Below are 18121 nucleotides of genomic sequence, written 5' to 3'. Positions count from 1 at the left end.
ATACCTCACCTCGGTCTGGTCGGGTCCTACTGTCAGGAAGTGTGGTTTAAGGTGGTGAGGCAGATGCAGTGGGACCAGAGGCTGTGAGAAATGGTGATTTGCATGCGGTTGTGACGTCAGCGCGGCAGGTGCAAAGAGCCCATTAAACCAGCATGCTGGGTGGGTCTCATGCATGCTGGCTTGGCTGGGACCCAAGCCAGCATGCATGAGACAACAACAAAACTGCACCCATGTAAGGGTGCAGTTTTTTATGAAGCTGCACTGAATCGTTTAGTTGTGGGCTATATAGGTAATGATGAGTGGGCATAGGTTTTATCTGGGCTAACTGCATGAGGCCCATAAGGTTAACCTAAAATGGGACCCATATTGTTGGCCCATGTGGGCTAAATGTATGGGCCCTATTCAGCATTAATGTGGGCTAACTGGGAATGGGAGAGAAATGGGACTACTATATGGGGCCCATGTGGTTTCAGTATATTGGGCCTTGTGGTGGATGCTCCTCCCACCACCACATCGTGTTAGTATTTCTTCTTTATATTATATTACAGTTTATACGTTTAAGTTAGTTATCTCATTTAGACATATATGTTCTAATGGGTGCACACTGATTTAATGTCTGTCTGAATGGTTTATTTACACTTGTCTTTTGTATGAGGTGCGGCTGAGACAAACCAGCTGGAGGAGGAAACCTGGAGCAAACCATTTGTTTGTGAAAGACAGAAGGGGGAAGACTTGTTTCAAGTTGTTTTTATTTAGTTAATTTGGTCACTAAAATATCCACTTATTGTTTCTGCTAAGTAAGAGTTAGTTTTGCTTTATTTATTTCATAGAATGCTTTAGTTAATTTTGTATGTATTTGTTCTTTTGTTATGTCGTGCCTCCCTCATGTGGTAGATTTAGGTTACTCCACCCCTATTTAAGCCTTTTGTTCTTTGTTGGCAGGTCAGTTTTGTTTGTGTTCAGTTAGAATTCAGTTGACCTCAGTTAAATTGGGCCCAAAATTGTTATTTATTCGTTGACTTATTTTTGCATTAAATCTTTATGTTTTGTTTGCTATTTTGGAATAATTAAATTGAATTTTTGCTACTTTGAACATTTTTTTGTCCTCATTTGAGTCTGGTCCCTCACAGGCCTAAAAGCTTTTTTGTAAATAAATTGAAGGCATAGCAGTTAATATTTTTAAATCATGTTTGTTTTATCATGTAAGTGACACTTTAAAGTGTTTTGTTCTGTCATAGTTTGTTTCAATCTGGATCTGTTGTGTGTTGGTCTATAGCAGGGAAAAGTCGGCCCTCGAGGACCTACTTTAGGAACCCCTGGTCTATAGAGTAGTCTGAAGTGGCCAAGCCTGAATCAATGATTGAAACATGAAGAATTTCTCTTTGATGTTTTTGCAATATTTTGCTAGCACTTATGTGAAATGTACTTATATTTAAGTGTAGCTCTTGTTCTTTTACATGTACAATATTTTAGGATTTATTAGTAATATTTATTAGTGATTTTCTAAACTACTCTTAAGATTAATACTACTGTCCTGTCACAGTACCAAATAAATGAGGATAATTGCATTAGTGAAACTTTTCAGTGTTTACAATATAAGGCTTCAGTGATTAATCTATACAAAGGCTGATTTGCCTTAAATATTTTTTTATTTATTTGAAAAGCCCAAATGTTATTTTAACTGCACTAATATATATTTTTGCAGACTTCAAGAGCATCAACCTGTGAAGATCACCTTTTGACGATTTGAGAAAGGTAGATTAATACATTAGTAGAATTAAGCATTCAAGTGTGAAATAATAACAAACCGATTAATAAACGCAAAATGTATAATGTATTCTGAGTTCAAAATGTTGTCTTGTTATTGTTATTATACTTAAGGTTGCCATGGTTACAGAAATTGGAGGAGCGTCCAGCTGTGCGAGTCCTCATGTCCCATGAATTGACAGTCCAGTTCAACCTTCTTGGACGACATTGGAAACACAAACTCCGGGACCCGCGTCTCTCTGAAGTTGTGTATGGTAAATATCAGTTTTTATGGTCAGAGTAAATTTTTTTCCACTTTTCTTTCTTAAACATGTTAATTTATTTTGGTTATTATATGCCTTTTGTTTGTTATTTTTAGTAATATTTTAGGTTAAAAAGGTTAAAAACCGGACTTCAATTTTTGGTTTTATTTGCATAGTTTTCTTTCATTGTGTTGAGAACTTAAAGTTTTGATAGATGACCAAATTTGAAGGTAATATTGTCTGTTTTTCAAACAATATTACCAAAATAACTCTACAAAACCATGATCAACCTTTCTTATGCCAGTAGTTGATTTATATAGATGGATATATTTTAAATTCACAATAAGAATATAGTTTCTGTACATCATGATAATGACTCAAGAGTGCTTTTGATTATGGCAGATCTGTGCAAGCATTTTTGCCCCGTGAAGGGGGAGATGCAAATCTCATTAATGTTACATTGTTGTGATGTTCACATTGTACTCTGTGTTTTTTGTTTGAGCCAATCCTAGTCACGTCCCTCATTTCCGTTATTCCTCGCACCCGTGTTGCTTCTTGATTGTCTCCCTTCTTAAGCCTCTCAGTCACAGCCACACTGCCAGATTATCGAACGCTTTCAGCAAGTAGTTTTCCAGCACTTTTACCTCGCCCTCATAGTTACTACCATGCTTTGTTCCTCGGACCTGCCCCTTTTGCCTTGCCCTTGTCGGACTGTTACTCATCGCCCTTCTGGATCTCGACCCACGCCTGTTTCAGTTACACCGCTCTGGCCCACTCCCACGGACTCTGCTCTCAGCCCCGATCGTGTATGACCTCGGCCCGTCTGACTAAGAATTCTGATCTGGATTTGGTTCTTCTGCTGCTTCACAAGGTTGGTGCGCTGCCCTGCATCAGCGCTTTCCCTCCCCGGGCACTTCCTCTCGAGCCCTGCGTCAGCGCAGCATCCGCTCTCCTCCTTGTCCCTCAGCCGATCACTACAGTAACTGATCGCCAAGCCAATGCTGCAGCTGACGATCCTATGTGCCCGGTTTTAGCTGCCTTTTAATAAATATCTGAGTTTACTGCTCACGCCTGTGTCGTGGCTGATTTTCTGGGTCCCTCTAGTGAATCATTACACATTGTACTAAAGTAAAACACTAATACAATTTCTACCGTTGCTTGTTATTTTAGGGGCACTTAAAAGAAATGGATCCATCTACAGAATCACACAAAGATATGGAAAAGGAAATCTCAAAGTGGTTTACTGGAGCCTGTGACAGAGGTGGAAATAGGAAAGTTATTACGACTAGGGAAGCTTTCAGTTCAAACTCAGGTGTTTGAACCAACAGGTCTGTCAAGATGAACAGTTTCAATAATGTATGAGAGCTTTCTAAGTTTAAGCATGCATGTGGAATGAAGGTTATTCTTAAAATGTTTCACAAAAAGGTATTGTGAAAGATCTATATAGGTGTGTGTATTTAAATATATATTTATATGTATATATATATATCTGTAGATATTTATAAATATATCTATATATATAAATATATCTGTATGTAGAAATATATATCAAGATAGATATCCATCTATATAAATCGATGGATATCTATCTATATAGATATCTATCTAGATCTCTCTATATATATATAGATCTCCACTTCTTGATTGAGACACAGTATGTGTGTGTATTATATATAGTATTTAGATTTATACATTAATATAGACCTTTACAGATATATGTAGGTGTCTTTATTTGTGTGCATCTATAGAGATATATTTATATATCTATATTTATAGATCTGTTTATATGTTTGTTATAGTAAACTAGTTTCTGTTTTCAAAATGCCATGTGAATAATTGTTGATTTTTTGTTTGTTTGTTTATTTAACAGAGCATTTCTTGTTGTGGCACCATTTGCTGCGTCGTAATGAAGTTCTAATAATTGCTGTAGTGAGGTAAAAAGTAACTTCTGACAATATTTCAAATTACCAAATAAAAAGCCTTTACCAAAAGAAATTTTTCATCTCTCTTTTTTTTGTGTGCAAATTTTATGCTAACACATTTTAGGACTGTTGTGGAAAAAAAAACTATTTCCAATCACTGTTCAGGTGAAATCACTCAGTCAGGTTTATTCATATATTGATCAGAATACAGAGACAATCAGTAATGAAGCAGGTCTGGATGAAAAGCTGCCAGGCAGAGAAACACATGAGTTTTATACCAAGATAAAGAATTAAAACAAAGGAGAGACAGTCTGGTTCTGATGCAGCTGCAGAACCTTCTACATGGAACCAAATAGTTCTTTTGGTGAGAGTTCACAATCATTCATATAACATGACTAGCAGATGTTAACTTGTAGTAATTTTTATATCACAGGAATTTGGTTTGTTGATCAAGATTGCATATCTATGAATGTAATTCACTTCCAGGTTAGGTGAGAAAGACCCTACAAAGATAACACATCTGGGTCCCACTGAAAACCCAGTTAAAGCCCATATTCTAGCCCAGTTCAGACCCAATTAGGGCCCAGGTAAATATTCCTCAAAGCACCCTCATGGGCCATAGATGGGCCTCATGTAAGATAACCATCTGGGCCACACTGAAAACCCAGTCAAAGCCCATTTAAATCTACCTGGGCAAACCCATGTAGGGCCACCATGGAAACCACGGACAAACCCTTTTGGGACCCATATTGTCTGCCCTTTTTTTCCCATATGGGGCCCACCTAGGTATGCTGGTTGGGTTTTATCTGTCTCCTTTCGTCCCGTCCCACTCGGGTCGATCAAGCTCCTCCAACTTCTCCCAAATTTCGTCCTCTCCCGTGCTTTTCCCAGTTTTCTCTCCCTGGAGTCTGTAATTTTTCACTTCTTATCCGCTCGTCTCACCCTCCGTTCTCCGCCATAACGTCTCTCCTCTCCTTCTTCTTCCCACGTCCTCCTCCCTCAACCAATCACGAGCCACGCACCGGACGGACTGTCTCGGTGACCAATCAAATGGCAAAGCCAAATAAAATACACAGTGTATCTTACGTTACACTAATACTTCTTTCAATTGCAATATTTACATAAAATAATGCTCTTAGTTGATTTAAAAAATACAGTTTTAATTACTAAGTAAGCAAATTACTTAATAACTACCTTTACACTTTATTATTTAAATATTAAAGTAAAGGAAAATACTAGTGTATTTCTTTGAATATGAAATCCATAGCTGTCAATAAATATGAATTATTTATTAATGCATAATAAACGTTTATTTATTATGCGTTAATAAATAAGCGTTTACTTTTAGTATAATTGGGTTTTGTCTTGAACTATATAAAGTTTCTAGTAACTTTAACATACAGTCATTACAGTAAGCTCAGTTCACCACAGGGCTACAAGTAGAAAGAAAATTTAACTTGATTCAAATCATTTTTAGCAAATAAAAAACTGAAATTTTTTTTCCAAGCTGCTGTAATCGATCTGAGCTGTGTTGGATCAGCCTGTAATTACGGATCCAAATGGATCCATTTAGATCCATTGAAGGTCCAGGAAGATTTTGCCGCCAGCAGCCATTATGTCTCTGTGACGGTCCATGGAAATGTCCACATACTGAGGAGTTTTTGGTCTGGACAGATTCACTTTCCACTGAAACAAAGAACGCTGCAGGAAATCATCCTCTGACCAGATCCACTATAAAATCTCATCTCTAGCAGGTTTCAGAGGAAATGATTTATTTTCTGCTCATGTCAGCAGAAGCTGATCTGGTCTGTAAAAAACCTCCTGATTATTTGATGCTGAATCAGGACCAACATTCAGACCATCTCACCTCCAGCAGGAGGAAACATCTGTTAAAAGTTATGATCAATTTTAATCTGTTTTGGATTGATTATTAGTTTTGATCAGATTGGGTTTTACTTTTCTAGATCAGTTTGTTGTTAGTTATTTCAGTCAGATCATATTTATTGTTGTTTTCTTGTGTTTGTTAGATCAATGTTTTCTTCTCTTCCCTCTCAGTAATCAGTCCTGATCTGTTGTTCCAGGAAATTCACTCATTCACTCATTATTATCCTCTTTCATCTCCTCTCTGGTTTCTTCTGTTTTTTTTCAGTCTCTGTTGTTTCCTGACTTCCTGGACATTCATCAAAGTTTTTATAAGTTGTTTCTGGATTTATTTAATGAAAACTTTATTTCATCAACGACTTGAATTCTGCTTGTATTTTGGTCCAACTTCATCCACACATCATGACAACATTAATTACTACTGATCATTGACAGGCCGGTGTTACATCATATTATGTAACCACTGTATTTTACTGTAGGAGGAGCTTTTGAGTTTTTACACTTTAGCTCCACCTTGAAAGAGAACATAATATGCTAAAAATAAGTTTGGGCAGAGAAGTCATGGAAAACAAACACAAAAACAAAGAAAAACTCAGAAACTCATCAGGAGAAGTTTTACCTTTGGCCTTTGACCTCTGCTTCTTCTTCTTCTGGTTGATGACTCTCTCTCCATGAGTCCCATCTCCTGCCTTTACTGCTGAATAAACTTCAGCTGCTTCACTGCCTGATAAAAGATAAAAAGTCATTTATTTCTGTCCAATCTGCTGCCTGCATGTAAAGATCAAAGATCAGTCAACAGTGAAACCTGCTGAATTCTAGTTACAGTCAATTACAGTCAAAGCTAAAGTAGAAAATTACACTGTTATCCTTTGCTGTATTTTCTACAGTTAAATACCACAAAATGCCCAGTAAAACTACCATAAGACATCTTTACAAGTAGTTACTGTAATTTGCATTGCATTATGGGTATAGTACATAGTATTACAGTAATTTACTGTATGTTTTGAATTTGCAGTAATTTACTGTTTACACATTACAGTAGTGGTACTGTACTTATAATATACAGTAAGAATTATATTTGATTTCTAACGGTCATCATACACTGTTAGCCTTTGCTGTATTTTTTACAGTTAAATACCACAAAATGCCCAGTAAAACTACCATAAATAGGGTGACCATATTTTCAGTTGGGAAAACCAGGACACATTGTAGCGAGGGAGGGGGGGGGGTCTGAAAGCGGGGAAACTCTTTTGTAAATCGTCGGTAAACATACATTTGCGCTTTGGCATGTTGTTGGCATACTGACAGCCACGCTATCTGACGCGGCTCAGGGATTACGTCACACGCAGCGCCGTGCGCAGTGCCCTACACTGTTAGCCTTTGCCCAGTAAAACTACCACAAGACATCTTTACAAGTAGTTACTGTAGTTTGCATTGCATTATGGGTATAGTACATAGTATTACAGTAATTTACTGTATGTTTTGAAGTTGCAGTAATTTACTGTTTACACATTACAGTAGTGGTTCTGTACTTATAATATACAGTAAGAATTATATTTGATTTCCAACAGTCATCATAGCTGCTTCATTGTGGTTCCCTGTTTCTGTATTTTTACTCCTTTAGTGGTTAACATATTTTTAAGGCAGAAAGAGAGAATGTACTTTTGTTTTTTTCACATCCTAGCTAACATTAATATGCAGTTTATCTAGCTACGTCATCAAGCGTGGCTTCGCTTCCAACCAGCTTTTTCTCTCCAAGTGCAAGTGCAGCTCTGTCTCCGTGCTGTGGGCTCACACTGCTTCAGCTCTTCAAGAGATAAAAAAAACCACTTCTTAGAAAACTGTTTGAAGCCAAAACCTAGCCTGGAAATGTACATTTTAGATGGAGTTAACGTAGCTTATAGCATCATGCTATCATGCTATAACTTAGCATGATAGCATGAGCTGGTTTGTGCTGGTTAGCCTGGTAAAATAACGTTACCTTTACGCAGTGTTGTATAAAGTACTGAAATCTCAGAGTCAAGTAAAAGTATAAGTACCTCTCCAAAATATGACTTTGGTAAAAGTCCAAGTCACTGACTGAAATGTTACTTGAGTTAAAGTCTTAAAGTATCTGAAACTTCTTGTACTTAAGTATGGAAATTACTGTAAAAATGGATGTACTCAAGTAATGTAATGAAAGTACAAGTAAAAAGTAAAACAAAGCAAATGCAGTTTGAATGACATTTTTTATATTTTGGTAAACTTGTCAAATACACTTAAAATAATGTACACAACCAAGTGCAGGCAAAATTAAACCTGCTAATAGATATACCTGCAGGCATCATTTAGTTAAGAAAATTAGGTGCTTTACCTATAGCACAAGGTTAACTTAACCTGCTTTACAACTGAACCAGCTTCTTAGTAAACCCTCCAGGACAGAAAATACAAAGTTTTTGTAAGCCTTAAGTTTTCCCTTCAAGTAAGGTCAGTGCTGAAAATGAGAAAAATAAATAGTACAGAAAATGCGGCCAACATGAAGAAAAAGATCTGTTACGATTACTCTACTTCACAAATCAGTGAATCAGTCAATGCTACAGTCAGTAGGTGGTGCACACAACTGGTCATTATGCAAAAGAAAAAAAGAATTGGGAGGGAAATGCAGCTTATTGGCATCTGTAGACCTGGTTTTGAACTTGCATGCCTTTTCTATATTCGTTAAATTTAGTCTAAATTGCTATCGCTATGGCTTCTGTCCCCCCTTGAACAGAGGAGTCTAGGTAGCCTGCTACAGTCAACATTAAGCCTAAGCTAAATACACCACGTATGGAACTGAAACAATGCCAAACAAAGTTCATTTATGGTTAAGATTTCACAATACAGTAGTGTCTAGTGACCAAGCTATAGTTACTGAAACAGGAGGATTATAACCATTTCATAAGAAGTTACCTCGATGTGTTTCTTCAAGTTGGACGGGGAGTTTTTGTAAGATAGAATTTCCACATCTTTGGCCAGGAATAACATAAACTGCATGCGGTACGACGAATCTTTAACACCCACGAAAGAGTATATTGTGTTTAAATAAGGCCATGGGCTCTCATCACCAGCTGGTGGTTCCCCTGGAGCCGTGTCCGACGTAGTTGCAGTCGTTGTGGTCTCCGTCTCATCCTCCATGTGGCTGCTGCTGATTGCGAGACTTGCTTTGTGTTTAATGGGAGAAGCGAAACAGGTGTATCCTATTGGTGGTGATGAACAAGCCCAGGCAAGCAGGCTACGGACTTTGTTCGGTAGCCTGCTTGCTACTTGCTAATCAGTAGGTGGGATCTAAACACTTTGTTTCTCTCTCGCTTTTTTGTAACGAGTAACTAAACCACACATTGAAAATGTATCGGAGTAAAAGTACGCAATTAAGTTCGGAAATATAGTGAAGTAAAAGTGAAAGTCATCAAAAATTTTCATACTCCAGGAAAGTATGAAGTACTCCAAAATATACTTAAGTAAAGTAGTGAAGTATTTTTACTTCGTTACTATACAACACTGCCTTTACGTTACTAACTTTGGTGTTTTATATAACTGGCATATTGCAACCTTATAAGTTACGTGTCTGTAAATGAGGTGAAAGAAAGGAAAATATGATGTTCTTATTTTTTGAGCTGGTTCGGAGTTAACGTTAGCTAAGGTGCTAATTTTACCGTTGAAGGTTTTAGCTTGACTTTTGCCGCTTAATCTTCCTCGGGCGGCTTTGGGTTGAGATGAGCTCAGTGCTGAGTGTCTGTTAGCATTGTTGCTACATCCTTTGTCGAACAATATAACCTTAACTGATAATTGATCCCCCCCCCTTCCCTTTTTTTTTTTACATCTAATGACTGTTCATTTGTTTAAACCATGATCTTGCAAATGTTAAAAGTGCAGATTATCTACGTAGGTCAGCAAGGATGAATTTCTAACATTGTTCTTTTTTTTTCTTTTCTTCAGATGACCTTTTTCTTAACTCCCAAGTTTTTTCCCTCCAAGTGGCTGTGCAGTTCTGTCCTGCTGACTGCTAACATAGCTTCATCTCTTCAAAAGACAAGACAACAGGTAAAAAGACAGCTCTTCAAACATATTTGAAGCCACAAAATAGTCTGGAAATTGTTAAGAAAAATGATTATTTTAGTACTTAATACAGTTAATCTTACGCATGTGTAAAAAGGGTAGGTTTGATACTCTTGTCTTGAACCGGACAGACAGGGGTCAGAATGCAGATCACTAAATGGGGCCTTTTGAGGCCCGGCTAGAACACAGAGCTATAAATTAGCATTCCTGCAGGCAGTTGGGGGGAGACCTGCCGGAGGCCAGCATCTGCGATGGTGTGAAACTAATGCAAAATAGAAGATTGAAACCCCTTAACATTTAATTTCTAAGTATTAATACCATGTTTTTACTGAAGATTGTATTATCTCATTTTAAAACTACTAAAGGACGAATGTATTTGAAAACTGTATTATCTGTGACGATATTAGAAGCAAATGGAAATTGTTTGAATGAAAATGTTTTCTTTACTATTAGAAAATGGCTCAGGAATTATACTTTATTTTGTCCTGTGGATTTTATGTATTATTTTGGCAGAACTCAATCTTTTGGGGGGCTGACTGTGCAAAAGCAAAAACTGGGGTTTGCAAAGATAACATTTCCTTGAAAATTACCAGATGCAAGTCTCTTCGAGAACGTTAGGAGAAATAATGGAAGAGACGTCAGATTCCGAGGGTGTCTGCGAAATCTTATCTTAAGACTCTCGGCGCCGGGGACATTCGTACCTGGTATCCTCCAAGATTAACTGGTCCGCCCTTGTCTCTCGACAGAAACCAGACGCCTTTGGAACTTCGCTGTAAATTAGGAGACTTCTCAAGTTTGCCTTAGTCCATATGGGAGTTTCTAATTGGTTAAAGAGCGGAACGCCTTAATTGAATATATTAAATTGAAGAAACACCCACTCAGTATAAAATTTCATGCAAGCGTTGAAAATTCAGAATGCTACCACTGTTTTGCTTTTTGGCATAAAGCTTTCTCCAAAGACGCGTCTTTGCCCCCCTTGTTTTCTTTGTGTTTCTTTTTCTATTTTTCCTGTTACAGGTAATGAATATATATCTCTGTACCTCTGCAGTTTTGTTAATTGATTCATGCGTTGTTTTGTGTGGAATTAAACTCTGTGATCTGTGACGTCAACGCGCAGTGTCGTGGTTTCACTTTCTCCAGCCGCAGCCCGCCTGCCAGAGATCCCGGGACTTTAAGGAAGAAGGAGCCAAACTTTTTGTCCAAAGTTAATGATAATTACTCTTCCTTAATAAAATGTAGAGGAGCAGCTAACCTAATCTATAACTTTGAGCTTGCTACAGCTGGTTATCCTGCTAAAGTACCATTACATCTCCAACATAGTGTACAAGAGTCTGTAAATGAGGACAAAGGTGAAAAACATTAAAGTAGTTTCTGTTATTTTTTGAGTTTGTTCAGCCACAGTGGCAGGTGGAAAAAAAAGTTAATTTCCAACCCTGGTTACACATAAGGACTGTTCACATGTTTAAACCATGCTCCTGCAAATTTAAAGTTAAGTCAGTACTAACAGGTGCAACTATGTACAGGTGTAAATTCTGCAGCATTTGTACTTCAGAATTTACAGAATTTTGTAGTCATGTGAAGAAACATCAACACACAGCTAATTATCGGTTTGCATGTGGAATAGAGCAATGTTCTGCTTCCTTCAGAACATTTTCTGCATTCAGGTCCCACATGCACAGGAGTCACCGCCATTGCAGAAGTCAGACTGAACACTTGTGGAATGTAATGCTTTAAAAAATGCATTTAGCCCCACAAACTGTCATTCACATCCGCTGTTTCAGAGTGGTAGCAGGATGTAGGGGTAAAGTCTAGTCTAGTCTCCGGGATGAGGTTCTCAAAAACCTGTTGTAATCTGGGTGAACTGGCCCTTTAAATATAAATTACTACCAGTAATTCATATTTAAGAGAGTATTCCTTTTATGTTTTAAAGGTATCTTCCACCAAGATGTCTGTTGAAATGGAAATGACCTTACCCACTACACCAAGGGTAATCATGCTTGGTAAGAGGAATATTTTCTATCACTATAATTTTTTTGTAGCAATGTATGTAATTGTTATGGTAGTCTGTACTTTTACTCACTAGCGTTAGCCTGACAAGGGTTTGTCTATTTTAGGAAATAGCTTGATGTCTGCAACCTGGTGGATGGTCAGTATGGAGGAGAAGGTATTTTTCCAGCCTGAGCAACTACATGACTTTGCCAGCGTCCTTGCTGTCGTTTTTGGGTCATATTATGACTTCAATCTGGAGTATCAGGAGTCAGCATCCACCACGCTGGAGATGATACAATGGCAAGTACTCTACATCAAGCCATTTATGAATTAAATTTAATGACAGTTTGACTGATGATGAAGAACCATAGCTGATTGCTGTATTGTACGTCTTCATTAAAAAATACAATTAATATATTTTATTTCTGTTAAAAGATTCTTTGTGAGGATCAATCCAGATGTTGGTACCAAATGCACAGCCAAAGTCGGTACAAGCCGCAAGACGGGAAGTCTTGTCAAGAGGAAAGTAGTCAGTGTGAACTCCCAGATCACCACCTTCTTCCAACAACTTGCTGAATTTGAATGGAGGACTTCCAACTAGGTAAGTATTTTACCAAATGTAAATGTTTATTATTTTGTTGTCTTTTCCTCCTATCTTGCATGCTCTGACTTTACTTTAGCCTTTTTAATATGATTTTAATGATTATTTATAAATGGCATGTGATTCCTACACAATAGCCGGTTAGAGTAGCCTGCATCTTTTCTGTGTCCGTGGTAAAAAGTGGATGTCGCTTGTTAAGGAAAATGATTATTTAAGTGCTAAAATATTTACAACATGTGTAAAGGTATAGCCAACACTTTTATGTGGAACAGTTTTCTGTTGAGCATGTGGGAGCTGACAATAGCAGACATTTAAACAAGCAGGGCTTTTGTCCTCCCCCGCTGAAGACAGAGTAATAAATTTACATTCCGATAGGGGGCAAGAGACTTCTTGGCGCCTCTCCCCGTGTCAGACAGAGATGAGCACGAAGTGGTCCGCCCTCTTACTGAGAAAAACCAGACATCTGAGCTGCAATGAGGGGAGTTTCCAAGTTTCTCTGGGGGCCGAAACAGGTCTCTGATTGGTTGAACTACGGAACGCCTTCGTTGCATAAATTAAAATACGGAAACACCTCTTTGTATAAGATGAAGTGTAAAGAGAAAGAGAGAGAGTTTTTTTTCCATCTTTTTCTCCACGTGGGCGCCTTTGTCTGTCTGTGTGTTTCGTGTTTGTCTTTGTCTGTTGTTATTTTGTGAGAAAATGCATATCTCTGTATCTCTGCAGCTTTGTTGTTCATTGCTTTGTATGGAATTAAACTCTGTGATCTGTGACGTCATCACACTTTGTTTAGTTTCGTTTTACAGCTGGACGCTGCTTGCCGAGAAGAACCCGGCTGTGTTAAGGAAGAGACGAGCCAAACGTTTTGTTCAAAGTTTTAATAAATAATTCTTCCTTAATACGCTGCATCTCTTAATAAATCACAGAAATGTATAAGTGTGTAGTCGTTTAAGTGTGGTGTATTTTTATACTATGCAGCTTTCAGTTTATTAGGCACACCTTTGCAGTAATCCGTCAGCACCAACAAAATGACTAAAAAGATTGTTGTACTTCATCGTCCCCTTGGGGACATTTGTAGGACGCAATCTTTTGAATTACTGAAGACTGACTGACTGACTGACTGACTGACTGACTAACTGCTTTTGCCATAAACAATCCAAAAACCTGAAGTGAAGCCAGTCCTGCTCATTCTTTATGCAGCTTCTATTATCACTTCAGTCCAATTGATTTTTTTTTAAACAAATTATCAACTTAATGCTACTTTATGACAAAGATTTTATGCATTTGAACATTGTCACTTCAGCTTAATTTGTCAACCTTCCTGTCGATTTGAAAATGTAGATAACTTCCTGACCATCTCATGACCTCCCACATTGTCTGTCTTATTCTTTACAGTTCAGCTTCCACAAGATGGATCCCACTGATTTTGTTTGACGAATGGAATAAAAGTTCTTCTGATGTAGGAAATGTGTTCTATGGTTTTGTTGTTTTATAGCACATTATATTGTATTGTGACATTGTTCTTTATGACATTGCGAATATGTAAATGGATTTTATTTCTACAAATCTGCTGAAAATAAATACCTGTTATTCACAGTACTTGGACTAAAATTTCTTTTATGAAATTTTTCGGTTTATGGTAAAATATTCTTATATTAAAGAAATGTAAACTTTAATTTACAGTAAAACTCTGACATTATGTTGTGAAACAAGTTTACAGTAGACCAGCTTTCCTATAAAATACAATTACAGTAAAGCAGTTATAACTGTAAAGCACACTCACAGTAAAAATTAACTGTGAAATATAACAGTAATGGTACTGTAGAATGGTAATTACAGCTGGCAACAGTGTTGCCAGTAAGTTACTGTAAAATTACAATAAAAGGTCTAACAGTGTAGGCACAAATAATTCTTAGTTAATTATTGTTTAGATTCAATTTGCCTGGAAAACCATTATAGTGTAATTCCATTTTAAATATCTGGGTTTTTTAAAACTAAGGACAATGATTGTGAACAAATCAGCAGCTCATATTTAACAGTGTTCAGATATTTTATTTGTGTCCTGCAGTCTAACATGTTCAGCTCCACATTCAGCTGAAGAACAGAAACATGGGTCGTTCAAGACACTGATAAGAAGAGCATTCTTTGATCAAAAAATTAATAAAAGAGGGGGAAACCTATAAAGAAGTACAGAAAATGATAGGCTGTTCAACTAAAATGGTATCAAATTAGGGCTGAAATGATTCCTGGAGTGATTCGAGCACCTTAATTATTAAAACTCCTTGAGGAAAATTTATCTGAAGCTTCGTTAATTTATGTTTTATTTAGCGCACCGTGTTCCAACCGGAACATTATTTGCGTTGCGCAGAGCTCTGATTTCCGCCTCTGAGTTGTTGACGAAAGCTAAGTGTGAGCAGCATAACGTTCAATCTTCAAGTTTGGCCAGTGGAGATTTTATTGATTGATGATAATACCCGGGTTTTCATCATTTTGGGGGGACCAATAAGCATCCTTAAAATGACTGGCACGATGCCTGGAGTACAGCAGCCTTTCTCCTCCTGGAGCTGCTAGTTCAGAGCGAACGGCGGGAAGAGCTGCAGGTATTAATACAAGTGAGCAGTTAGACGAGGGGTGGGAAATCCTGGTCCTGGAGGTCCGGTGTCCTGCAACTCTTAAATGTCTCCCTGGTCCAACACACTTGAATCCAACAGCTGAATCACCTCTCAAGTGCAGTCAAGTTTTCCAGAGTCCTGCTAATGACCTCATTATTTGACTCAGGTGTGTTGAAGCAGAGATACATCTAAAAGTTACAGGAGACGTTTAGGCCCTCCAGGCCTGGAGTTGCCCACCACTGGGATAGACCAAACACAGCGGACGAGTAGTTGATGCTTATAGTGTAAGGGTAGCTTTATGGACGAACCGCACAATAAAGTTCATATCATACCGCACTACTCAATACTCAGATCTATAAGCAAGAGGAAGCGAATATGAACGAGAAGCCACCTAGTGGCTGGCATAAAATACTACATCTAAAACACCTTGATAAAGAAAAACTAAACTGGAGGGCTGAAAACAGATAATTAACAGTCTTTTGTACAAAGGTGCTGTAAATTTCCCGTATTCGTCTGTCCCCTGGTCTATTTCCTCATCCAAAGTAATCATCTTACGTTCGTTCGTTCGCCTGCATAAACTAAAAGCTGGAGCATAGACATTTTTTATAAGCGTATTTGTGAGCCTGACTCCATTATTATTAAATTGAATATAATTTCAGATCTTTGTATAACTTTTCTTCAGGTTAACTTAGAAAGTGAGCTATTATTGTTTCTAAACTACAAAAAAGTAACTGTTAGGGATGCTCAAAAATGAAAAACTGGGCTTCCGGTTTGTTATACGGACAGGGTAGAGGTAGCAACGGACTGCTCTGGACAAATCCAGCCTCTTAACTGATTTCACCCCACAGAAAGCTAATTTTATGCCACTCATCAATACAAAAACATCTTGGCTAGTGCTGTTGATTATTTACCCACTAGTGATGGCCTGTAAGAGCGCGAAAGGAAGTAAGGAGGACACTAGCTTAATTGATCTTACCAAGCTCCGCCCACAACCAACCCACGTGACTGCAAGTCTCAAAACAAAGCCTCGCGGCGCGCTGTTTCTATGTAAACATGTGTTATAATATGTTCTCATCTTAACTTCTCTTTGAGTTATTTTGTGTTATGTGTTCATGTTTTCTAATTTACTTTGAAATGTATAGCTGCAAGTTCTTTATCCTGTCGCTTTCTGTTTATGTGCATGTTGTACTGCTGTTGTCCACTGGGGGCAATCAGAGCAAGTTTGTGTGTGTAGGCAGCACTGTTCTAACAAACAAGGAAGTGAAGAAGTTGAGTTTATAACCTGAACGTTAGCAATAAAGCGAACACAGCTATCTAATGAAAAGAAGTGTGTTTCATTGCGAATACGAGTACTGAACAAGAAAACGCTACAACATGACTCGATTAGTGCATCATTTCTACCGGATTTTCACAATATATCAGCTACTACAATGGACAGAGGAACTAACAAGTTAATGTCATCTTTTTTGGATGAGATCAAGGTGTTTGAGCCACGCGATGCCTCCAACATTGTGACGTCACAACAAAATGCTTTGGCTCCATGAGGAAAATGGGAGATTCACACACCCTCTACATCAGAGGTGCAACTACATATTTTTGAGGTGGATGAGAACATTTCACCCCCACCACGAAATAAACTTGTACAAGTGAGCCAAAGAGACGCTTCTGTTAGCCTGTGTCTGAGGCTTTTTGTTTCGTTAGCATGTTTTCTATCATTCTTATAGCTTGATAGGAAGCCTGATCCAAACTGGCAACCCACATTAATAAAACGGTGAAATAATATTGACCACAAAACACTGAATTATAAAAGATATCAACGTTTTTCCTACACAATCCTAACGAACATTTTTAATTTCCTCTTCACAATATTTATTTATTTTAATCTATTTGTATGACTTGTTTAAATTGCCATCTATATTATTTTTCGGTCTCAGGAAATGACTGAGGGATGAAGAGACTGATGTCTGGTTCTTTAGGTTCTGACGGGTCTGCGGTTCCTCTCCTGTCTGATATCAACAAACCCACTGAATATCGCCACACATTTATTTTAATGCCCCTATTAAACTCCACTATGGTTGTTTAGCCTGTATCTTCCCACTACCATCTGTATTTTTGCCAGAGGTTTTATTTCTAAGGACGGCGTTTTATCGGGTGGACATTTTAAAAAGACTCTGGTTGATAGCAACTCTAGGTAACTATGACAACAGCGTCAGTTCGTGGGGTCCTATTTAGGTCCCGTTACGACAATTTAGCTGACCTTAATATTTCCCGTGTTTTGTTTTGGTCATTATTATTACACTTATTGTTGAGATGTGTGTGATAGGTCCGTCTATCAGACATTATAGCAATACGGAATAAATCGCATCCTGTATTGGACAACAACAACCGCCTGTCATTGTAGCCTAGCTTAAGCTAACCTGAATATTTACAACTCTCTTGTTGATACTCTGACATTTCTTACCTTCGGTCTTTCAACCACTTTGAAAAGTTTTTCTTTGTCTCTCCAACATCTTTATCCTCCCCCTCTTCTGTTTTCTGTTTTGTGCCCCGAAGTTTTTTTCTGCCGCCCATCTTTAGCTCCCTGTTGTCGAGGCATTGCTACAAATTTAAAAGATTTAAAAAAACGCGCCTCAGCTTCTGGAAGGGCCGCTGCCCAAGCTACCTGTATGGGAGGGGAGGGGCGCCTAATCAGTGCCGTTCCTCTGTTATTGATCATTTCATACACAAACAGCTGTTAAGTACATAAAATGCTGACTAGAAAAAAAATTCCCCAAATCGTTTTTGTGCCCCCTCTAGTGCAGCGCCCCTATGCGTTGCATATACACCAGACAGCCACTTTTTGCGCCACTGGTCTCAGTAATTATTGTTTCAACAAGGTGTTGTGCAATTCAGTGCCTTTCAGTTCCATTAACTCCCATCTCTGGCAAAACTTCGAACCCCGGTGAACGGCAAAACCCTTGTTCACCAGGGTAAACCCCCGGGGGAGGTGGGGGACATGGAGTCTGAGTGGACCATGTTCCATGCCTCCATTGTTGA

At 38.1% G+C, this 18121-nt stretch overlaps 1 protein-coding gene and 2 long non-coding RNA genes across 6 annotated transcripts in view; 2 read left to right on the top strand and 1 right to left on the bottom strand.

Annotated features, from left to right (window-relative positions):
* LOC114157620 (high affinity immunoglobulin gamma Fc receptor I-like) overlaps positions 1 to 18121 on the bottom strand; it is a 41688-nt gene that overhangs the window by 10405 nt on the left and 13162 nt on the right. For 3 of the 4 annotated variants that reach the window (XM_028038724.1, XM_028038726.1, XM_028038725.1), the window contains exon 9: positions 6432 to 6536. The exons of the other annotated variant lie outside the window; for it this stretch is intronic. In XM_028038724.1, coding sequence (XP_027894525.1) covers positions 6432 to 6536 — 105 coding nt within the window. The remainder of the gene's footprint in view (positions 1 to 6431; positions 6537 to 18121) is intronic. 4 annotated transcript variants of the gene reach the window in all.
* Positions 9432 to 12170, top strand: LOC114157665 (uncharacterized). Its single transcript, XR_003598202.1, has 3 exons — positions 9432 to 9871; positions 11817 to 11886; positions 12001 to 12170. It is a non-coding gene; the product is annotated as an uncharacterized LOC114157665 (long non-coding RNA).
* LOC114157666 (uncharacterized) lies at positions 12311 to 14072 on the top strand. The gene is made up of 2 exons (XR_003598203.1): positions 12311 to 12476; positions 13869 to 14072. It is a non-coding gene; the product is annotated as an uncharacterized LOC114157666 (long non-coding RNA).

The sequence above is a fragment of the Xiphophorus couchianus genome, chromosome 14 (assembly GCF_001444195.1).
Source record: "Xiphophorus couchianus chromosome 14, X_couchianus-1.0, whole genome shotgun sequence".
NCBI classification, from domain to species: Eukaryota; Metazoa; Chordata; class Actinopteri; order Cyprinodontiformes; family Poeciliidae; genus Xiphophorus; species Xiphophorus couchianus.
The sequence above is the reverse complement of the archived record's forward strand: the minus strand, read 5'-3'. Positions and strand labels throughout refer to the sequence as shown.